General features: G+C 38.4%; 1 protein-coding gene across 3 annotated transcripts in view; it reads left to right on the forward strand.

The window, feature by feature from the left end:
- KLHL7 (kelch like family member 7) overlaps window positions 1–23,813 on the forward strand; it is a 62,061-nt gene extending 38,248 nt beyond the window's left edge. For all 3 annotated transcript variants that reach the window (XM_014830580.3, XM_070510178.1, XM_014830583.3), the window contains 5 exons: window positions 2,548–2,690; window positions 16,717–16,957; window positions 19,285–19,486; window positions 21,022–21,119; window positions 22,364–23,813. In XM_014830580.3, coding sequence (XP_014686066.1) covers window positions 2,548–2,690; window positions 16,717–16,957; window positions 19,285–19,486; window positions 21,022–21,119; window positions 22,364–22,647 — 968 coding nt within the window. In that variant the 3' untranslated portion in view covers window positions 22,648–23,813. The remainder of the gene's footprint in view (window positions 1–2,547; window positions 2,691–16,716; window positions 16,958–19,284; window positions 19,487–21,021; window positions 21,120–22,363) is intronic.
- The last annotated feature ends 629 nt before the right edge of the window (window positions 23,814–24,442 follow it).

A 24,442-nucleotide genomic window follows, 5' to 3' on the forward strand; every position in this document is an offset into this window, starting at 1 on the left:
GGGCCCGTCTTCAAAAAAAAAAAAAACGCCCCTGTCTTAGACCTAGAGCAGGAGGAGTGGGGAGTGAGGTCAGCAAACTGCACCCCACATGGTTAAGCCAGCCTTGAGCTGTGGTGTTTACATTTGTAAAGGATTGTGAAAAACAAATGAAGAATATGTGACAGAGGCCATATGTGACCTGCAAAGCCTAAAGTATGTACTCTCTGGCCCTTTATAGACAAAGTTTGACCCCTGACCTAGAACACGCACCAGAGCCTTGGCCGCTGAGGTTTCTAGCTGTTCTAATGCCAGGGCTGCTACTCACACTCTGAAATGGAAGGAAATGCTAAATATTGATGCTCATTCACTCACAGACTATTCTCCAAACCTGTCCTCTCTCTATTCCTCTTATAAAGGCCAACACAGCCTCAGAAGTGTTTTCGCATGTGCTGTTTACAATTGTTTGTTTTATTTTGGGGCCAGTAATACGTACTGCACACCAAGTATAATTCAAAAAGGTATAAAAGGGTGTAGAGTGAAAAGTCAGTCAGTCTGATACCCCTGTTCCCTATCCACTCGTCCCCTCATGCTGGAGGTTACCATTATTATCTTGTATGTCCTTCCAGAGGTGTAAGTGTGTGTGTACACAGTCGTTTTCTTGCATATGCATGTATAACTTACTATACATAAAATGTGTGTAGATATGCATAAACAATGTAAATTTTTAAAACAAATGATATCACACTCTGTATACTGTTCTGTATCTTGCTTTTTTTCATTCCACATTATTTCTTGGAGATCATTCCATGTGTACACGTGTACATATTACTATTTCTCATTCTTTTCAATAGCCACATTTTTTAGCCACTTCCCTGACAGTGTACTTTAGGTTGATAAACTCCTAGAAGGGGCATTCTTGGGCTCAAGGGCATTTGTAATTTTCATGGATCATGCTGTATTGCCCTCCAGATAGTTTGTACCCATCCACATCCCCACCCGCAATGTAGGAGGGTGCTGCCTCTCCCCACTTTATCATCTACTGTGTTTTAGACAGTTTGATCTTAGCCAATCTGATGAGTGAAAAAGTATGATTTTAATTTGTGTTTCTCTGACTTGAGCACTTGAGCATCTTTTCCTAAGTTTAAGAGTTGTTGAGGGGCCGTACCGGTGACACAGCGGTTAAGTTCACACGTTCCGCTTCTCGGCAGCCCAGGGTTGCCTGGTTCGGATCCTGAGTGCAGACATGGCAATGCTTGGCAAGCCATGCTGTGGTAGGCGTCCCACATATAAAGTAGAGGAGGATGGGCACGGATGTTAGCTCAGGGCCAGTCTTCCTCAGCAAAAACAGGAGGATTGGCAGCAGATGTTAGCTCAGGGGTAATCTTCCTCAAAAAAAAAAAAAAAAAGAGTTGTTGAGGTTCTTTTTCTGTGAACTGTGTTCAGATACTTCATTTAATTTTCTATTAGGTTGGTGGTCTTAATGTTATTATTAAGCAATGGGGTATCTTTTATATTTCTTTTATATGATTAATAAATATTTTCCTATTTTGTCATTGTCTTTTGATTGTTTTTTTCTTTTTGCCATGCAGTAATTTACCCTGAAATTTTATGTAGTTAAGTCTAGATATCTTTTTCATGGCTTCTGTGTGTTTTGTCTTTTCTTAGGCTTCCTGATTCTGGGCCTGTTTTTTTTTTTTTAACTATCATATTTTTCTTTTAGTGCATTTATGAAATTTTGCATATTCAAATATTCTGTTGATTTGGAGTTTACATTAAAGTAAAATATGAGGTAGGGGTACAATTTTTTCTCCATATTATTGTCTAACATCTTTTATTGAATTATCCACCTTTTCCCTCACTGATTGAAGATGATACCTTACAACAGTTTTTGTTAAGTGGCCCTTGACAAAATTAAGGAATTGCTGAAGGGAAAGGGTCCCGTTATATCACAATAGTTCTGAATCTTCATTGCATTTTAGAATCCTCTAAGGCGGTACTTCTTAAAGTTTTACGAGCATCTGAATTACCTTGGGATTTTGTTAAATATATAGATTCTGATTCACTAGGTCTAGGGTAAGTTCTAGGATTCAGTATTTCTAAGAAACTCGCAGATGCTGAACTGCTGGTCTTTGAACCACATTTTAAGTGGCAATACCAGTGCCTGGGCCCAGCCATCAGAGAGTTTTCATTGGTCTGTGGTAGGGCCCAGGTGTACATAGTTACAGAGATTTCCTAGGTGATTGTAGTGTACAGTTAAGACTGTGAACCACTGAATTAGGAGATCCGGATTTCAGTAATTATTTTGGTAGCTGTTGCTTGAAGAGCTAGATAATTCACTGGTGTATACTAAGTGGGTAGGGCAACCTTAGAATAGTGATGATTGCTGAGAAGAATCAATTGGATAGGACTCAGATCCTTACACATTTATCCTGCCTCTTCCCCCTCCCTCTTTGCTTGAATACTATAGGGAGATGACAAAAATAAAAGCATGATTATGTCTGAGTATTGCCTTTTCAAACCATTAAAGTGCCTGAAGTTCTTGAAGAGTTACCATGTCTTTTTCTACAGGTGGAATGAGGTATCATCTACTGTCTCCAGAAGATCGAGAAGAACTGGTAGAAGGCACAAGGCCCAGAAGAAAGAAACATGACTACCGCATAGCCCTGTTTGGAGGCTCCCAGCCACAATCTTGTAGATATTTTAATCCAAAGGTAACTAATTTTTATTCTTGTTTTTTGTTTTGAAAGCACGTAGACACTGACCTACCACCAGTAGTAATAACTCATGCCCTTAGGGATGTTACAGTTTATGGTGTTCTTTCACACATCTTATGAGATACATAGTATCTTCATTTTACAGAGAAGGACGTTGAGACTTAGTTTCACATGTTTTGGTAATTGCTCTGGAGCACTGCATAGTAACCACTCTCAAAGAAAATAGAAAGCTCAGTCTCCTATATGTTTTGTTAGCAACTCCTTACTTTCCCTATGTGCCGTTTTCAATGAAAATCTATTTCTGGAGCCAGAATTTTCTTTCTTTAGTAATTATGTTTTAATATAAAATAACACACAGTCATTTTAGAAAATTGGGAAAACCTAGAAAATGACAAAGAAAAAAGATAAAATTACTTTTAATCTAACCTTCTAGAAATTATCACCTATTTTAATGTGTTTTCTAGTACATGTTATGCAAGGTGGGCTAGAAGATCCTGAGTAATAGGTCCAGGAACACACAATTTTTAAAAAATAAATTATTAGTTATAATCTTGAGAGAACCCACTCATGTTTCTACCCCTTGTTTCTTAGAACTGTGGTTTTTGGCTGTGGGAGAGACAATACCATATTTTGCTGGTACTGCATGTATTGCTGGGGCAGAGCAAATACCACAGTCCTGAAAGATACCACCCCACCTGTATAAGGTGGTATCCATAACTGATATTGAATCTAAGCACATAATGGTCTCTTTTATCATTTTGTTGCCCCATTTTTGGTTGATGATAGACCTAATGAGTCCAGAGCATCCTGTCAACATCAGGATGCTTGTCTGATACTTCTTGCTCTGTGAAGTGGGTCTGTGGAGGCATTCTGTGTAATACTGTAGTGGTGATATACAAGGCATTTATAAAAACACGTATGGTGGTGTTGTAAAGGGTGCAAGAGACAGCAAAGGCCAATCCAAATCCAGAATAAGTATCATTTCCAATGAGGGGAAAGCACTGTCCCTTCAACAGTGGAAGGGTCCCAGTGTAGTTAGCCTGGTATTTCATAACTGACTGGTTCCCTCAAGGTATGGTAACAAATAAAGGGCTTAGGATTGGTCAATATTGCTGACAAAGTGGGTACTGGCCAGTAGTGAATAGCCATGTTGACCTTAGAGAGGGGAAGTCCATTAGCTTCTATCGCTGCTGGCTTATGCAGCCTCTATCACTGCCACTGTGGTCACTCAGAAGCCCATTGAGCAAGCATCCAATTGGGGAGGAAAGATATAGATGCAGTCCTGTCCATATGATTATTAAGAGACTTTTCTGCAGTTCTGGGCAATCTGATAAGAATTCACATGGGACATAAGTTTCTGGAGGCCCATCTAACATTATCCTTCCTCAAATCTCCTTGTCAGCAATCTTCCATTCTTGCTTATTTCAAATCTACATCCATCTGGGTAAACCATTAGCCACTGTCCAGGAATTGATAAAAACTGACCTTAGGCTTTCTCTCCTGAAAAGTGCAATGGACAATAAAAGCAACTGCTTGAAATGTTGCCAATTCAGAATATGTTTCTTCTGTATCGTGTTATCCTTCAGTACCATTCCTGAAGGGGCTATAATGCTTTAGCAGTCCATTTTTGGCTGTTACTATCACAAATGAATCAAACTCAGTCTCAGATTTATCAGCTGATTTATAGGGAACACCACCATGAAGACATAACCTGGGTTGAGGGCTAAGACAATGAATCAGGTGAAGGTACTGGGTAGGAGTTGTGATTATCCTTTTTAGGTATTCTGGGCCTTTGGGACTTCCATAAGCCCAGTCTTGTGTTTACATACCACATTACTGGTTGAAGGCATGCTATCTGTGTAATTAGGTAGATCAGATAAAACTAGTCAAAATGGGTTAATGATGTGGTCATATGGTTTCCCTTGGTGTCAGACATTTGCTATCAGAACCTAGCAGCCAGCCAGGAGCTATTTCCTGAAGAAATGGTACCTGCTTAAAGTAGGTTGGCCTACTCCTGAAGCTTAGATTATGGCAGAGCTAGAGAGTCAAGAGATCCTCAAGGTCAGATCATGAAGTTATTTTATTTTCCCTGCCAGCTGAAAAGAAATTCCATCTAATGGACTGGGCAGACAGGAACAGCAATACACATTAGCCAAACTGTTAGCTGTAGGCCAAGTTTTAGTGGTGATTTTAATCTAGTCCAGTAAGAAGACCACGTCTGGCCCTGCTCCAACCATTAGAGTCACCAGTCTCAGCAGTTCCTCCAAGACAGCAGTTCCTCCCCTAATTTGGTAGAGAAGGAGACTTGCAACAGCTTCTCTTTCTTGCCGTAAGTCTTAGCGTCATAACTCAGGATATATATGCTGCCAGATAACAACACCACCTCCTCAAGGAGGCAGGATCAGGTTAGATTGTACTCATTCCTATCTGGACTGTTCTTATTGGGCTGCTCTCAGCTCCTACATCTATCTCTGATTCATTCCTCCATCTCCAGAATGTAGCCTGACTTTTTCCTAAAGACATCTGTCTTCCTTTCTCAGTAGAAGACTGGGTGACTGGCAGGTACCATGAGGCTTCATGGCCTGTGCAGTACAATCCAATAAGCACAATGTTAGTATGCTTAAGAGGTTGATACACCTACACATCTGTTTTACACCAGGTAAAGTTAATACTATTGAAATCTCAGTGGCTATTTAATGTGTTTTTTAGTTTTTCAGGATCCTTTTTGAGCTAAGAGCAGGAAAATGATAAATATACTTTTTTTTCCCAAGCAAAAACTGAAATCATAGCAGTTTAAATTATAATTCTACAAACCACAAGCTTTCAGGTGTTGCTAATAGTTACACCCTTCTTGTTTCCCAAAACCTAACTATGGTGTTGATTTTGGCAGTTAAAACGCAATTAAACCAAGATTTTGTATAAAATAGTTGACCCTAAAATAAAGTAGATGGCTATTGTGATGTACAGAGGGACACGGAGAGTCCTGATTTCATTTAAGAGGCAGTGTAACATTGTCTCTAGAATAAGGCAAATGTGGGATGACTCTTAGCACTTTGTTTTTGGTCTGTGGTTCTAACACTTTCCTTGATTTTTTTTTTATTGGACAGTTGAAAAGAGATGCATGTTCTACACGAGCCTGGAAGTGAGATTGTAACTTCAGAATTCTCATTTGATGTCTTACTTTGCTCTTAAAAGTGGTCCATAAGTAATTAATCTTTTGTATGTTCAACCACCAATTTTTAGACTTCTGGTGGAAAAATTAAAATAATTGAAGCAATAATTACCAATAAAAACATCCTCATTTCATCAATTATCCCTTATTTCCTGACACTAACACTCTTAGAATCACATTCATTTATTAAATGTTTCTATTAGAAGTACCAGCCCCTCCCCTCTTTTTTTCCTGTAAAACTTCATCTTGAAAGACTTTCACTATTTACTATTATTTGTATATAGTATTTTAATGTAAGTAGATTAGTCTTTGTTATTTCTAATATGAAACAATTAGGGGGCTGATTTCATTATAAATTCTCATTAACCTTGAATCTCCCAAAATGAACATTATTTCATTATTCAATTCCAATAGACTGCTTAATAAGAAATACTGTGTAGGAATTGTTTTATTTTAAAATTCCTGAACTTAATATTTTCAGAAATGTTAAAATGATTTTAACTAGTATTAAATGGGATCCACTTGTGTGTGGCCTATACCAGCCAAAAATGGTCATTTTCATTGAATTGATCTCCTTCAAAGGGGACAATTTAAGCAGTACTACTTAATTGAATTCTCCAGAATTAAGCCAATATCCCTATAAACTGTTATCTTTAGATATTCCTTGGATAGCTGATGAGAGGAGACAAATATTTGTATTAATTGCTGATTGAAAAATGATAAGAAAGAAAAATTTTTTCCTGAGTATTAACAGAAAAAGAAGTCTTTGGTTGCTATATTGAATTGAAATGATACTGTTCTTGTTATGGTCCTTTTATAAAGCCTGCTCAGCCTCCCCTTCCCCACCTGTCCCTGTTTTTAAAGTTTTCAAGTGCTTAGTTGTTACTAAAAGAGTTATTTATCTGTATCCAGTGCTCTATTCTCTTAGTATTGGTGTCCTCAAATTGTAGGATGGGAATGTCTTATGGTATTGATGCCTAAATAAAAGTTGACTTAATTGACCAGTTTTTATTTGGACTCTTCTTGTCAGTGTAACAATGGGCTCTGAGAGTTTAGAGCTTTGTAAGCTCCACCACTGTGGAGCTTTGGAAGGCTGGCTACTTTATGTGGTGGAGAATTAGGAGACTTTGCTCTAGAGAAAAAAGGATTCTGCATATGCCCTGCCAAAAACAAACAAGGAGTGAGGGCCAGAGCCTGTAAGTTACAAAGGCAGAAAACCATGGTGCCCCGTTATGTGGAACCATCAGGTTCGGAAGATGTACCCTGAGTACATTTTCTTACTCAGAAATCTCCAGTAGACTCATCACTGAGCTTAGTGTCCCGCCCAATGTGGGTACTCAAGTCTGTGAGGATGAATGAACCAGTATAACTTCGTACAGCATTTCACAAACAATTTTATCAGTTGGTTTTATGAGATTGGCTGGGCCCTAAATCAAAAGAAATAAAATTCAACTCGGGACACATTTTCCTGTTGGAAATATTGTTTACTAAAGGTATAATGGTGCCTTTTCTCACAGTGTCATAGCCACCTTCCCTCTTAAATGGGCCCTCACTGCGGAGACAGGGTGAGCAGGATGGAAACCAGCAGTTCCACATCGCATAGGATTTTAAGAGATCATGTGCATAAAAGGAGTATAAAGCTTAAGGAAAATGATGTCATATTAAAAATTAATGAGGCTTTTAAGCGTGTATCAGTAGTGTTTGCCGCAGGCAAAAGAGTGTTGTAGAAGCAGTGCACTAAAGTAAGAGAGCGAGCACTGTTAAAAGGATCAGGAACACCTGCAGGAACAAATGTCCAAAATGGGCAGCAGTCATCCCAGGTGGCATGGACCCATAGCTGTGCGCTCCAGGGACTGACGTTGCTGGAATGCAAGTACGTGTTGTCATGGGTATCCCTTAAGCTTCCTTAGTTGTCGATATAATAGTCACCTAGGGTAAAAATCGGTGTTCTTACAGCTCGTGCAAAGTAAGTATTCCTCACGCGTGATTTTTTCCAAGCAGTTTGGTTAGATAGGTGGTCCTCACACTCATATAGAAGAAGAGATTGGAACACGTTCCGAGGTAAACTGTGCAGTGCTCTGGCTTCCTAGAGTCTCTTCCAAAATAGGATTATTGAGAGTCTCAGTCTTTGTCTTTTCAAGCATCTCCATAACATACTGTTTTATAGTGTTGTTCTAAAAAGCAACCTCATGGCCCCTTCCACCCCACATGGGTGCAGTGCCTGAAGTTCCCACCTTCAGGGATCTGTTTCCCTTTGTGTTAAGTCACTGCACCTGCAAGAAACCCCAGTGAAAACATGACTAACCCTGGAAGGAATGACATCAAACTCATTCTCCATAAGCCACAGCCAGCCATAAGTAATGTAAATTAATGGATCAGTCCCCTGAAAAGGCTCCAAGAGAGTGGAAACAGAAGGATAGCTATTTGATTAAGGGCTGTAAGTGGAAAGGGATGAGGTAACTAGGAATGGTGTCTCTGTGGGGTGATGTTTTAAGGGACTCGAGCCATCTTCGAACTAGCTGGAGGGTAGCAGGCACATGAGTGCAGGGTTAGAGGAATAACCAACAGAGAAGGCATAGCACCTGAAAATTGCGGTCAGCTACTGCTGGTAATTGTTCATGCAATGACCCAGAGGCACAATAACTAGAAGTATTAAATCATGTTCAGATAGGTTTGGTGTGGATTATTTTCCTTGAAAATTGGTGATCAGGTATAATAGTTATCCTCAGTTGTTACAAACAACAGAGCGTATTGTATGACAGCATATTGTACAGTTAACTGGTTGTAAAAGTATAATTTAAACAACATTTTAGCATATATTTACCAGTATCACAGTTCATCTAGAATTTGAAATTTATGGATTGGGTAGCAGCTGGGAATGTGAAAGACACATATATCATGGTCCTATCCTCCAACTCCTAGTGCATGAGCTGTACACAGAAGCATGAGGCAGTGAGAGAACACAGAAGCTGAGGGCAGTGAGGCGGCCACTGAACGTAGCCAGTTAAATGTCCGATGTGGGATAGACAGTGACGGCCTAGGTGGTGTGAAAGGAAGAGATCCCCCTAAATTGGGTTTGTCTATGGAAGCTTCATGGAGGCTTTTTTGAGGGAAAGTTATTGGCAGAGTTTTGATAGGAAGAAAGAGAAAAGACAAGAATATATGGAATCCTAAGTATGAATGCATTTTTTTGGCCTGATAAGTATGATTATTAAAATTTTTTGTAAACGCTTCCCAGAGTATTTACTTAACTGAATGGAATCTAACTTTGTGCTTTTTTTTCTTTCTTTTTTTTGAGGAAGATTAGCCCTGAGCTAACATCTGCTGCCAATTCTCCTCTTTGTGCTGAGGAGGACTGGCCTTGAGCTAACATCCATGCCCATCTTCCTCTACTTTATATATGGGATGCCTACCACAACATGGCTTGCCAAGCAGTGCCATATCCGCACCTGGGATCAGAACCGGCGAACCCCTGGCCGCTGAAGTGGAACATGCACGCTTAACTGCTGTGCCACTGGGCTGGCCCCTAACTTTGTGCTTTGAAAAAGAAAATAGACATATGTGGGAGAACTGAAGGACTAGGTCATTGTTCTTTTTTCTTTTGTAAGGCCTTTTTTCTTTTCTTTTTTTTTTTTAAAGGAAGGCAGTTTTGTAGAAAGAGCATTTCAAGTCTAGGTATATGACCTTAGACAAGTCAGTCAGACTTTCTAAACTTCAGTTTTCTGGTCTGAAAACAAGCAGTTTAAATCTCAGGATTTGTGTGAATATCAGTTGTATTCCTCTGACTCCCTCTTTTTCTTTATCTTCATTCACTCAGTCATTTTCTCTGTGACATCCTTAGGTTTTCTCATTTTCCTGTATTTAAATGTAGAAAGGCTTACCATCATCTCCATTTTCTTTTTTCCCTTCACCTTCCTTACCTCTTCCAAACCTCTTGTCCCTCTGTGTTGCCTCCTATACTCTGCACGTGTGAGCACAGAGTGGCTGTTTGTCCCGTTGGCGAGAACATTTTATTAAATGAGTATGTTACTGCATTTTTGGATCTGAGACAATCTTTAAAGTGTAGTATACCTTGCAGCCAGCCCCGATGGCCTAGTGGTTAAAGTTTGGCACATTCTGCTTCAGCCGCCTGGGTTTGGTTCCTGGGCACAGAACCACACCACTTGTCTGTCATTGGCCATGCTGTGGCGGTGGCTCACGTGAAAAAGGAGGAAGATTGGCAACAGATATCCTTTGCTGTGCCGAGATTAAAACTTACACGTCAAGTCTGTTTAAAGGCAAATCTTGTGTTGAGGTAACTGGCGGGGAGCTCACACTGGGATTCTTCCCTACCGTTTCATTTATTTTCTACGCAAAGGACAACGGCTTGTATTGAGCATAATATCCATATCAGGTTTCACTTTGGGACTGAGTTTCATTTCATACTCAAATTTCTGAGTAGTTTAGGTTTGAGTTTTGTTTTTTGGTGGTGTGGTTTTGGTTTGAGAGTGGAGGGGAAGAACATTTTGTTACTTTATAAAGCAGCAGTTAATTAGTAATTCCCTTTGAGCTGGTTGCTGTCCTCACTTCAGATGCCTCGCTAATTTTAACAGCTGAGAAATGCCTATTCTTGTGTTCATTGTTCTGAATTTTATCTAACAGCTGACAACAACACAATCAGGCCCTCCCCCAACTATGGAAGTCTTTTTTTCTAGCTACAATGCTCTATTTGTTGAAGAACTTAAGTTACAGGAGTATTTTCTCCTAATGGCTGATTATTAATCCCTTTCCGGACTTGGGATGTTAATATGTTTCCATAAATATTTGTGTAACCCTGTTGAAAATGAGTGCATTTCAAAATGGCACAATCAAGTGTTTACTTCTGCAAAACTGGAGTGTTCTAATAAACATGCCATTTGAAAGAAAGGCAACGACTCTGATCCATCCTGTAGTTGGAATTCAGCCTCATAGTATGATAGCTGTTTTAGTTTTTCAATTCTTAAGGCCTTTGACTTAAATTCATTTTCATTTCATGTTTCTGTTAAAACACTTATTATTATAGGCGTCTGCTGTTAGAAGCAGTTGTTTTCCTTGTACCATACTTTTGGCACCATTTCCCTGATTGTTGCATTTACTTTTTCTGTTTAAAGAAAGTAATACATGCTCATTGTAGAAAATTCAAATATAGCAAGATATAAAGGAGGAAGCCAAAGAGCTCCCAATTTTGAAAGACAGTTATCAATAGGTAGTGAACACCATTCCAGTCCTCTCATTTTAAGTATATGAGATCATACCATACATGCTATTTTGCAAAACGTTTTTTACTCTCTCAGTATTATATTATGGAGATATTTTCATGTAGTGAAAATACCATCCTTTTGAAGGCTGCAGAGTAGTCCATCATAAGGATATACCGTAGCTTATTTAATACCTATCTTCTTCATGCATATTTGGCCAATTTCTAGTTTTTCCCTATTAGAATACCCCTGCAGTGAAACACTCTTGTATATGCCAACTTTGTACACTATCTAGTTTTTTCTTCAGGGTAAATTCCTAGGAGAGCAGTTGTTCTAGTAAAGGGATATAAATGGCAAGTATTTAGATTTACCAAAAAAGGAGATGTAATCCTGGTCCCTAACCCCAGGTAATGTGTGTTGGTTGGTCACAGCTCTCCCTGTTCCTCGGTGTTGCAGCCACTGCAGGACCAGAAGCCATAGTGACAAGAAGCACACAGGAGTCAGTGTAATTTAAAGACAGCACTGCAGTGAGGAACTGGTCCGGACCAGGAGCTGATGCAGCATCTACAGTCTCTGCCCTTTGGAAGGTTAAGAATGAAGGTGGCTCTGTTGGATGATACATTTCTATAAATGTGACCTATCACCCAATAAAAACATTCCCTTCAGTATGCTAAGTCCTGGGCCAGATAGCACACAAAGACATGGGGAAAATCCCTATTTTCACAGAAGCTATGGTTTTGGCAGTTGAGCATTGTGTTTGTAAGTGGTAAGATGTGGAGGCAGTAGAGGACCTCAGCAGCCATGCTGCCAACCTCCTGATTTTACAGATGAGACTGTTGAGGTCATTCAGTGTCAAGTCAAGTGCCCAGAGTCACTTAGCTAGAAAAACAATAGGAACAAGAAGAACCCTTGCTCCACTCCCAATCCAGTGTTCCGTAAGAAGATTTTTAGAGAAGCAGGGCAGTGCAGGGGTTAAGAGCACAGCTTTGGAGTCTGGAGGTGGTAGACTTCAGTCTTGGATTCACCACTTTCTTACTCTGTGACCTTTAATAAAGGGCTTAACGTCTCTACGATTTAGTTTTCTTATCTGTAAAATGGGGATATTACCTCATAGAGTTATTGAGGAAATTAAATAAGAAAATGTTTTAAGGTATTTCAGCATAGTTCCTGGAAAGGGAAGTGCTCAGTGATGAATAAATTAATAGTAGCTCTTTGTTTAGTGATACATTCTACGTCATTTGGACCCTAAGATCATTGGATTTTAGGGCTGAGAGGGACGGGCCCTTAGATCATCTAGTTTCGTCTTTTTGTTTTACAGATGAGAACACTAACGTCCCTGAGAAGTTAAGTGACTTAGATGAGACCCAGGGCTCCTCCACACAGAGCCCAGCTTGGTGCCCAAGATTCCGAGCTCCTTAGGGCTATATTCTTTGTGACCTTGTGAAGTGAAGGAAGCCAAAAGTGTTGTTATGTAATTTTCATGAAACTACTTCTAGGAATGTTCTGGCATCTGGCATAAACCTACTTTCTATATAGATTGTTGCCATAGTTCTGATTTTTTTGTAACAGCGTTTAGAAATTAAGTCATATAATGGCTTAAGAGAAAGTGTTTATAATTTGATCATCTTAAATTCAAATTGATTACCTCTTTGAGGTTTCTGCAAGGAATCTATGGTTTTATCATTTTGTTAATTTTGCTCTTTTTTTTCTAAGACTCTGTCTTCCCTAATTTGGCTTGGTTTCCTCTCAAAATGATGCAAAATAAAGTTCTCCAGTCTTAGAAGTAAAAAGTATTTCTTTTAGTTTGGACTTTAGTTGTCTTCATTATTAAAATCTACATCTGTAGTGTTTCTATTATTTGAGGATTCATGTGCTTTCAGACTACAGATTATATAAAATCAATCCGTAGTCTCAAGGAAAATAGCAGGCTGATGTTTTTGCCTTGAGGCAATTAGAGAAAATATTACAGCCCCTCATCTCAAGAAGCACATGCTTTGACTACACTGTCCTGTAGCATTGTACTTCAGTTGGAAGACGGGCAAGATGTGACCAAGTGCTCAGTCATCAAGTCCACTTCAGTGCAGTGGGGATTCAGGAAAAGGAAATCGGGGAAGCCTGCAAGAAGGAAAGGAATCTTGAGCTGGAAAGAAGTCTAGAATGTGCTATATCACAGCAGAGACAAGAAAGGCTGACTAGGACCAAGGAAGACAGGACTTTCTACCTGGGTGTGTCTGCCTGTGTATATGTATGGACGCGTATGTAGGTGATAGTTCAAAACTTAAGAAATCTTGCTACCTGCGTCTTTTCCAGGCTTTCCAGTTTTCTCATTTTCATATCTTCTCAGCAGCTAAGCACAGACCCTTGCATGGAATACTCAATAAAACTTCACCTGAATTAAATTAGATTTTTAGGGTAACAGTTCTCTGCCTACACACATACTCCTCCCCATCTGTGACTCGTGCTTCATCCATTTTGTTGCTGACATGAAAGCTGCATGTCCCTCTAGGTTGCTCTGTAGCCTAGGAGTGCAGGGAGCCATAAGTGGCCCTCCCTCCACCTGCAGGTCCCAGGTTGGGGGTGGCCTCATCACTAAGGTAAGGCCCGGTGCTCATACCCACTGAGCTGACAAGCCTCACCTCCCATCTATTTTTGCCCTTCTCTTCTTGCTTCCTTATCTACATACATTATCTCCTAGGCAGTTTAACAAGTTATTAAAAGGCAAACATCAAATTCCCTTCTGAGTACTCTATTTTGGATGAGGGGTAGATTGGGGGAATTAGGTAGACTTCCCAGGGAGGTCTACCCATGTACATATAAGGAAAAGAAGATCATTAGCTCCCCTCCCCCCATAGACACTCTTCCAAAGCCAGAGATGTTCAAACACAGGTGTATTTAACTCCTGACAGGTGTATTTAATTAGCCCAAGTGTAAAACTTTAAATTTTAGCTGAAATAAAGTCTGGTTTGCAGATTCTAGGTAAAAATTCTTGCAGAGATCATTTTACTTATCTGCCTAGAAGAAGAACTAGTAGGCAGAACATTATACATAGTTAGCATTTATCAGCCTTAGTATCTAACATGCACAATGACCGTTGACAGTATTTGGAGAGTTGGGAAATATTTAAAAACTTGAGGATTTCTAGAGAAATTGGAATCCAGATTACAAGTAGATAGAAGCATGTGTCTATTCCTATGTGTCTCTCACACATGCACACACCACATACACACTTCTTCCCTTAGGCTTATAGTGCAAAGAGAGCAATTTAATTCTTAAATCTGAAGCATAACCAAGCCCTTTATGACAGGTACATATGAGCACCCATTTATTCCCTACTCCAATCCCTGAGTAGCATTAGAAAGTTAGAGCTATTCTGTTACCAGACTCATCAGAATTATTTCATTCTTTGGAACTTCATACCCTAGTGTCTAAATATTTAAGCTCATCTGGCTAAAATAAAAAGTATTTTGTTTGTTTGTTTAATCCCAGCTCCTGCGTGGGCAGTTATTTTTAATTTGAAGAGTAGCATATCTTGGAGATCATTTAAAAGAATATATGACCAACTTTCTCATCCTGAAATTAATTAAGGAAGATCTTGAAGACATCTTTAGAAATATGGCAAAGTTTCCGTATTGCTTTCTAATAACAAATATCAAATAAATTGGGTGTAAGAGTGACAAGACTTGAGATTCACTGAGTTAACAATGTATCTTATTAATGAAATTGTGTTACTTCACTAGTGAACTGTGTCAGGTAGGAATTAGGTGTAGATTTGCAGAATATGTAAAAGAATCATTTAGTTCACCTTTGAGGAATTGCTCCCTGTAGAATGTGGTCATTATTTTATCTCTTTCTTTCATTCTGTGGTATGCAGTTTCTCTAAGAAAACAAGTAAAAATATTTTTCCCCAGTTTTTCAGTGTCCATTGAGTAAAACTGAAGCTTCAGGAAGATGTTATGTTTATACTGTAGTTTTGCATGCCTACCAGTAGGTTTACCACTGAGTAATCCAGGGAGATACATAGATCCTAATTTGAGCACAAAGTCCTAAGGGATTAAGGCTCTGTTTTTCTGGGCACCTAAAAAGCGGAATGTTCCTCATCACCAAGAGTCAAGTATTCTACGTCAGGGGCTCTTCTTTTTCCTGGGAGACCATTCCTTATCTTCCATGATACTTTGATCTAGTCCTATGAATGCTTGAAACACGGGACACACTAGCATGATAGGTAACAGTCGACTTTTCTCAAAGGAACTCAACATTAATAATCACACACTGCTTTGGTCAGTGAGATGGGGAATTGTTTGGATGTCTCTCTGACCCTAATTATTTTCAGCCGTTTTCAGAAAGCAGCAGGAACACAGTAGCTTCCTTGCTCAGTAAAGGGGAGGGTCCGAGATGCTATAGCTCTGGGAGTACATAGAAGGGCACAGGTGTCTTGGATGTCATCACACAGAACTAGGAAACAGTGGTGCTGTGCACAGCCCTTGCTGTGAGGTATTGATAGGGGCTCATTTGCAATCATTGGGAAGAAAAAAGGGAGTTTCCAGGCTACTCAGAACAGATTACTCAAGTGTAAGAGTCCAGCTGACTACACTGGCTCAACTGAATATTTACAGAAGTCCATATAATACCTTCTGGCTTTAGACATCATTAGGATAATGGCAGCTTAAGCTTCATATTATCCATTGATTCTTTATATCACTCTATGCATCTGGCAGGGAAAGGATGAGGTATTTATATTTGAAAAAAAGCTTTTTTAAATAATAAAACCACTTATTTTAGAATTTTCTTGTATTATTAACCTCAGTAACAGAAAGAATAGAAGACTGTGGTGGTGGTGATATATCCACATGTATTAAAGTTGATTTTAGATCCAGAAAAGAACCAAAGCAGTCAGTGTCTTCTGTTTGCCCTCTGCTCCAACCAACGTTCTGAAGAAATCACACAAGATTAAATTGGATGACAGTCTCAGGCCAAACTTTTTTTTTTTTTTTTTTGCTGAGGAAGATTCACCGGGAGCTAACATCTGTTGCCAGTCTTCCCTTTTTTGCTTGAGGAAGGTTAGCTAGGTGCCTGTCCAGTGATGCAGTGCTTAAGTTCACATGCTCCACTTTGGTGCCCCAGGGTTTGGCAGTTCAGATCCCAGGCACAGACCTATGCGCTTCTTATCAAGTCATACTGTGGCAAGTCCAACATATAAAATTGAAGAAGATGGGCACAGATGTTAGCTCAGGGCCAATCTTCCTCAGCAAAAAGAAGAGGATTGCTGGTGGATGTTAGCTCAGGGCTAATCTTCCTGGGGGGAAATAAATAAATAAATGAAAAATAAAGATTAGCCCTTTGCTAACATCTGTACCCATCTTCCTCTATTTTGTATGTGAGTCACTGCCACAGCATGGCTGATGAGTGGTGTAGGTCCACACCTGGGATCTGAACCTGCGAACCTGGGCCACCGAAGCAGTGCAATGTGCCAAACTTAACCACTATACCACAAGGCCAGCCCCAAGCCAAAGATCTTTTGTATGCACTCTAGTAAATTAACACATTCTTACATTTTGTATTTTTTCAACTATATCTTTTTGTCCTTTCCAGTTATATTTTTCCCTTGCTAAAAACTTCCTGTCCTTTTTGGTTACAGGATTATAGCTGGACAGACATCCGCTGCCCCTTTGAAAAACGAAGAGATGCAGCATGTGTGTTTTGGGACAACGTAGTATACATTTTGGGTGGTTCTCAGCTTTTCCCCATAAAACGAATGGACTGCTATAATGTTGTGAAAGACAGCTGGTATTCCAAACTGGGGCCCCCAACACCTCGAGACAGCCTTGCTGCCTGTGCTGCAGAGGGCAAAATTTATACATCAGGTGGCTCCGAAGTCGGTAAGGACTTATTCAGTCTTTCTGTTTGGGGGAAGTGCTTTAAAGCCGAGTATCTTGGCTTTCATATTTAAATAAACAATTGGTGTTACTTATCCAGATACTTTTTGATGTAATTTAAATACATATCTGTTGCATTTTAGAGCCCATTTTCCTAAAGGTTTACCTTAACTCCTTTATAAATCAGTAATTTACAAGAACTTCAAATTCCTAGATTATGTTAATTGTCACTGTTTTGTCATGATGAAGCTTTCTTTGACACCACCTGGATTTGGGTTCTAGATTAGTTGTTTTGGATATGTTATATACTTGCTTTAAAGCTTGCAGAATTCTGCTTACTCACAGACCCTTTGAGACCTCTTTACTACGTTCAAGCTTTTAAAATCTGTATTATCTTTGCTTTCTTTCTATGAGAAAAAAGTATGAATGATCTTTTTCATTTGTTTTGTTCTTTAGCTTTTTAATCTAATGACTAGTAGTGGTGTTTGATGCTTATTGATCAGAACCAGATGTGTGGGTGTTAAAAACCTTTCACACTGATGAATAATTTGTTAGTGTCCAGTAGTGATCTTTTCCTAAATGAATGATTTTTCTAAATGAATGTTCTAGGTGCAAACTAGACACATAATAGCTTTTACATGCTTTCATCTTTTCAAGTAATTTCTTTAGCTAAATAATGGGCTTCTAAAGAAAACTAGGAAGACCAAGTAGACCTAAGGTATGGAATTTAAATGTTAATTAGGTCTTTTTATTTTCTTTGATGATTTTGATATTACCTTGGTGAATGTTTTGCTTTTGGGCAGCATATTTATCTGTTCTACATTTTTACCCCCGTCTAGGTGCCAAATGAATACGAGAAATATTGTGATTTCCTAAATGTGACTTAAGAGGTGACCACTTCCCCTTTATAAAAGCATTCTTCACAGAATGTCATAATACAGCCTATTTCAAATCTAATATATCCTAATAATAATAATAATAATAGAAAGTACCTGTTCTGTGGTATTACTATATATTTATATAAAACTTCATTTCTTCAGCATTTGCTCTACTGAGTCAGGTTTTTGCTTAAATATGTTACATCTGCTATATACTGTTTATTTCCCCCGGTGTCAACTAACTGAAGCTACCAAATTGGAAATGTTTAAAAAGAAGTTATCATTAGCCATGACCATTGCTTCTTCCATTTGTTACTCTCTGATCTTTGCTTTCATAGGTCTTGGTTGCAATCGGGAATTATAAGGATGTTGTTGTTGTTTTTAAGCATTAGCAAAGTCCAGAAGAATGGGAAATGAGAAATAATTTGGTAAAGTTCTAACTTCTTTTTTCTTGGGAAGGAAAAAAAGCACTTGATCTTTAATAGGATCATTTTTAAAACTCTTTATTGAGCTCCTATAATGTAGAGAAGTTTTAAAACAGGATGAATATACGTTTTGCCATTAAAATGTATAAAGTACACCAGAAACATACAATGATGTCTTGAGTGTATACCCAAGAATGCACAAGCTTGAATTCAGGGTTTACCCACACAACCACTGAGAGTAGTCAGGAAGAACAGTTTTGTTATGGTGCAGTGGCTGTTATAGAATATTAAATGATAAGCCTTAGTATATTATCAAATAGTAGTTTTCCTATTTTACGGTATGGATTTACCATCTGTAAATAGCTGTTTCTCCCCTCTATGTAAACGTTTGAAGTTTGGGTAATTCTCATCATGCACACCTGAGCTTGAAGACGTACATAATGTTTCTTTTTTTTTTTTTTTAAGATTGGCCCCGGAGCTAACAACTATTGCCAGTTTTTTTTTCTGCTTTTTCTCCCCAAATCCCCCCAGTATATAGTTGTATATTTTAGTCGTGGGTCCCTCTAGTTGTGGCACATGGGACACTGCCTCAACATGGCCTAATGAGTGGTGCCATGTCCGTGCCCAGGATCCAAACCAGCAAAACCCTGGGCTGCCTAGGCAGAGTGCATGAACTTAACCAGTCTGCCACAGGACGGCCCCAGAATGTTTCTTATTTGACCTTTTTTGGAGATCAAACCAATTTTTTTCCTAAAGTTTAGTTACCAATAAATAAGTCTCTCCAATAGATCCTTTTTTGAATATTTTCTAAAGTCTATACAAACAGGGTTAGCTTTTTCTTAATTTATTCCTTCCTTTTGCTGTTATTGTTGATTGACTATAGGAATGAGTCTGCAAACCTTAAAGATATTCTTCCCTCTAGTAACTCATGAGTCAGCACTCCATCAGCTTGCTGCAAGCCCACAAACACACACACACACACACACACACACTAAGTTAAGCATGATTGGGCCCTTTTCTTTTACAGGAAACTCAGCTCTGTATTTATTTGAATGCTATGATACAAGAACTGAAAGCTGGCACACAAAGCCCAGCATGCTGACTCAGCGATGTAGCCACGGGATGGTGGAAGCCAATGGCCTGATCTATGTTTGCGGTGGAAGTTTAGGGAACAATGTTTCTGGGCGAGTGCTGAATTCCTGTGAAGTTTATGATCCTGCCACAGAAACGTATGTATCAATTTAAAACTCTTATTTCACAGTTAATTGTATTCTGTAAGCTCCGTGGAAGAGGATGTCAAAGGCACAAGGAACCCAAGAAGAGAATTTAGTTCTTGTATTAAGAATGTACATACACATTTGAGTGTGCTAGGGTCAGAATTTTAGGAAAGGCCTCTAAGTGGGAGAGAGCAAGGACCTCGTACATACTCTGCCTGTGAATTACAAGAGGAAGGAAGTATGTTTTGTGAAACTTCCTTTATTCTAAACCTTCAGGAGACTTAGATATACATAAAAACGTGTTCTTTATGTCATGGACATATTTGGAGAAGAAAGAGGTATGCATATTGAAATTTTCCAAGTCACATCCCGTGTTTACTGCACTTGCCAGCTCACTCTGTAAAGCTCGCTGCATGGACAGGCAATGGAGGCCTAGTACTGGCTTGCCCACAGCCACGCTGTACGCTGGTCTTTTCACCCAGGTGCGCGTGTGTGTTTATCCTGGAAACAGGAGCGGTGTTGCCCACCTTACCTTACAGAGTGCTCTGAAAATGAAAGTGGTGACTGTCAAACCATTTTTAAAACAAACAAAATACGTAAATATAAGGCAACAAAAGAGTTGTCAATATTTCAGAGTTAATCATTATGCCCTAATTATGTTTTAAAAAATTAAATTTATTAAATTGTTTGAAAGAAGAGATATAAATAACCATATTATAGAATTACACTTATGCCAGATTTCCCTTTTGTTGTTGTTTGGAGTCTTTGGTTTATGTTATATTAAGAGCACAGGCTTGTGTGCCAGTACCACCTTCACAATCACAAATGTCAGTTGCTTGTATCGGAGAGTACGCAGACGGTGGCATTGACTCTCATAGGAAAAATAGCAAAACACAGTTGTCTGTGTATATGATGCTGCTACCTGCGAATTAGTATCCTTCAACACTTGTGTCCACGTGATATTCTCAATCTTATTCCTAGTAGCGCCTGTGAACATAGCAACATGCTAACAAGTTATTAAACTTGTCAGAATGATAGTACTTTTGTTACCAGAGCTGCCTGAAGTTCTAAGTGTAGATTTGAAGATGGATGTGAATAGTAACAGATACTACTAATTTACTGATTGCTAGGGGCCCGTGATGAATTCATGTTTTACTTACTCATGTAAGTATTGATTAAAACCTCTTGTGACAGTATTAATGCTTTATATTCTCTTAAGTATCTTCCCCTTCTTTTTTGTTACTATTTTACAAGTTATTGTGAACCACAGCAAATGGATTTCTTCCGAAGACGTGTTAATAGTCTTCAGATAGCCTCTATTTCTCATATCCTATCAGAATTGAAAGGAATAAAATCCCTATTACCCCACCTATAAATAAATTACTCAACACCACTGTTAAACTTTTGTTTTCTAGCCTTCCAGGTGTGTGTGTATGTGAGTGATAAATGAGCACTTAATTGGGATAACAGACCTTTCTTATAAATTAGTGGCAGTCCTTTTACTTCCTGTGAACAAGTACACTAAAAACTTTCTTTTACTTTTTCAGGTGGACTGAGCTGTGTCCAATGATTGAGGCCAGGAAGAATCATGGACTGGTATTTGTAAAAGACAAGATATTTGCTGTGGGTGGTCAGAATGGCTTAGGTATGTGATGTTAATTCACTGTTCAACTTTCCCAATGAGTTTGCTGATATTTCCTTATCTTAAATTATTGAAATGTTCTTAAAATCTAGATACAAGCATTTATCACTTATGTCGTTAGACTTATTTTTTTTGTTTCTGGGAACTAACATATTTTATGAAATATTGCAGTACATTTAACATCCCTGTCCGTGAAATGTGGGTAATGGCCACCAGTCATTGTGACAGTCTCAGACAGCTTCCACACATTTCCAAATACCCTCTGAGGAATGGTATCTGCACTAGCTTAAGAACTATTGAGTGACAAACATTTAAACTTTAAAAAAACATTTTAAACTTTTTAAATACAAGTTTTAGGACTTGTATCCAGACTCTGAATGACAAAATTTCCTAAATACTTTTGAACATTGCATGAAAATATCAATATGGGGGCTGGCCCCGTGGTGCAGCAGGTAAGTTCACACCTTCCACTTCCGTGGCCCAGAGTTTGCTGGTTCGGATCCTGGGTGCAGACATGGCACCGCTTGGCATGCCATGCTGTGGTAGGCATCCCACATATAAAGTAGAGGAAGGTGGGCACGGATCTTAGCTCAGGGCTAGTCTTCCTCAGCAAAAAGAGGAGGATTGGCAGCAGTTAGCTCAGGGCTAATCTTCCTCAAAAAAAAAGAAAATACCAATATTGCTGTTTTCTTAAATGAGTGAATTTAACCTTTTTATTTTCTTAACTAAGGCTGTACAATGCTAAAGAATTTTTAAATGGAGAATCTGGACTGAATCTGTAGATAGTCACAAACCTTTAGTTAGTAGATGTCGGTATAATAAAGAAGCAACTTCCTTCCCTTCTCCTGTCTGTATCTCTTGCTATTTTCCATAAACTGCTGAAAGATAAATACCAGAAGGAAAAAGAAGGGTATTTGAATAATTGTAATAAAAGTTAATCGAGGGAAAATCCACTGATTGGTTTACTTTTTTGTTTTTCCAAAATGGATAGAACATTTTTAATTTTGTAGAATAAATGTAGGTACTTATGGTTCTAAAACGACAAACATTAAGTTAAATTTCTCTGGTGTTAAAGTAAGAATAAGAATTTAGGTGGTAGATATGTGAGCATTCATTGTAAAATCTTACACCTTTTCTGCATGTTTGAAAATTTTCACAATAAAATCTTGGAAAAAGGCAAAGAATTACTACTTTAAGAAATCTCAGTTGGTTCATATAGTTGTTCATGTTGATTTATTCTTTCAAAGGTGGTCTGGACAATGTGGAATATTATGATATTAAATTAAACGAATGGAAGATGGTCTCACCAATGCCGTGGAAGGGTGTAACAGTGAAGTGTGCAGCGGTTGGCTCTACAGTTTATGTCTTGGCTGGTTTTCAAGGTGTGGGTCGATTAGGACACATCCTTGAATATAATACTGAAACAGACAAATGGATTGCCAACTCTAAAGTCCGAGCTTTTCCAGTAACAAGTTGTTTAATTTGTGTTGTTGATACTTGTGGAGCAAATGAAGAAACCCTTGAGACATGAAAAGTGAGTGGACTTCAAGACTCATCGGAGACTCAAAAATATGGCCACCAGTGCTTTGTTTCGAGAGTTTGGTTACAAAGTTTTACTTTGGTGTTTTGTTTTTTTAAAGAAAGTTTCAAGTACAGTAAGATCCCTATAAAATAGATGTTTCTTTTATATGGATTTCCTTACTTAATTCAAAGACCGTATTTTAGCTGGCCACATAACCAAGAACATATCTAGAAAGAAAACTTGAAAAATTATAAGCATTGGGTGAAAATATGAATTCTTAAATGAATTTCACATTTGTAACTATATGATTAGGACAGAGTGGGAGATTGGCTCATCAATGAGACAGTCTCATCTTAGCTCTAGATTCTATTTTCATACGTCATAGAAATGCTATGTAGTTAGGTCTGTTTGTTTCTGTTCAGTCAAGAACTAATAAATAGTATGAATTGTAAGGCAAGACAGCCAACTCTGATGGAGCAGCTTAGTCTTACATAATTTTGCTTGTCTTCATTTGTTCCATTTAGTGCCAAATGTATTCCATTTTAAAAGCAAGCCAGAGTGAGTCAAGGCATTCACATGTTCTCTCACAAGACTTCATAAACACATTTTAGGACTTACAAATGTACCCAACTCCTCATGAAAGATATTCCAATTAAACATAGTGTATCTTTTTAACACAAAATGTCAAGCTTAGCACCCATCATTAATTTATATCACTGTTTTTCCCAGTGGTTAAAAAATGATTATGCCTCCTCAGTCCTCACTGTGAAATCAAATCAAATCATAATAAGAATGATTATCTAGCAAAAGATAAGCGTATTTATAGCAAACTTCTAGGTCACTAGAATAGCACTGATAGTTATACAATATCATTGCTGACTTTGAACCTCTTATGGATTAAAAGGTACATCACTGCTTTTCCTTAACAGGACATGTCAGAGGTATTTGACGCAGTTGTCTCTAATAAAAGTTTTGTAATAATTTGAGTTCGGTATTTGTCATCTCGCATTAATTGCTTTTGTGTGCTCAATAAATCTTTTACAAACCCAACTACTCATTTCTTTCTTAGTAATGTTGTGCCCTTTTACATTATGGAATGTATGGAATGAGCCATGTAAAGCTGTCACCATCAAAGTTTTTATCTGATAATATTAAATATTTTTTAACTTAAAATAGACTGCTAAGTTTTATTCATTCTTCATTTCAAATGTGTTAAGTAATGGTTATTTTTAAAATTTAAGCAGTGTTTCTATTTTAATTTTCATTGTTTTCTTTTTATGGGGGTTAGAATCTTAAACGCTAAAAATGTCTAAATGAAAAAGGAATAATAAAAAGCATAATGATAGATATATTTGTACTTATGTAGGGTTTTTAATGTACATAATAGCTTTATTGAGATATAATTCATGTATCATACAATTCACCCATTTAAAGTGTACCATTCAATGGTCTTTAATATATTCACCAAGTTGTGTCACCCTCACCACACTTCAGGAACATTTTCATCACCACAAAAAGAAACCCCATACTCATTAGCAGTCACTCTCTGTCTTCCCCCTGTATGAGTTTCCTATGGCTCCTGTAACAAATTACCACAAAATTCATGGTTTAAAACAACAGAAATGTATTCTTTCACAGTTCAGGAGGCCAGGAGTCCTAAATGAAGATGTTGGCAAGGTTGCTTGCTTTTGGAGGCTCTGAGGTGCAAACTGCCCAGGCCTCTCTCTAGCTGCTTCTGGTGGTTGCTGGCAATCCATGGCATTCGTTGGCTTGTAACTGCGTCACGTCAATCACTGCCTGTGTC

The sequence above is a fragment of the Equus asinus genome, chromosome 1 (assembly GCF_041296235.1).
Source record: "Equus asinus isolate D_3611 breed Donkey chromosome 1, EquAss-T2T_v2, whole genome shotgun sequence".
Classification (NCBI taxonomy): Eukaryota; Metazoa; Chordata; class Mammalia; order Perissodactyla; family Equidae; genus Equus; species Equus asinus.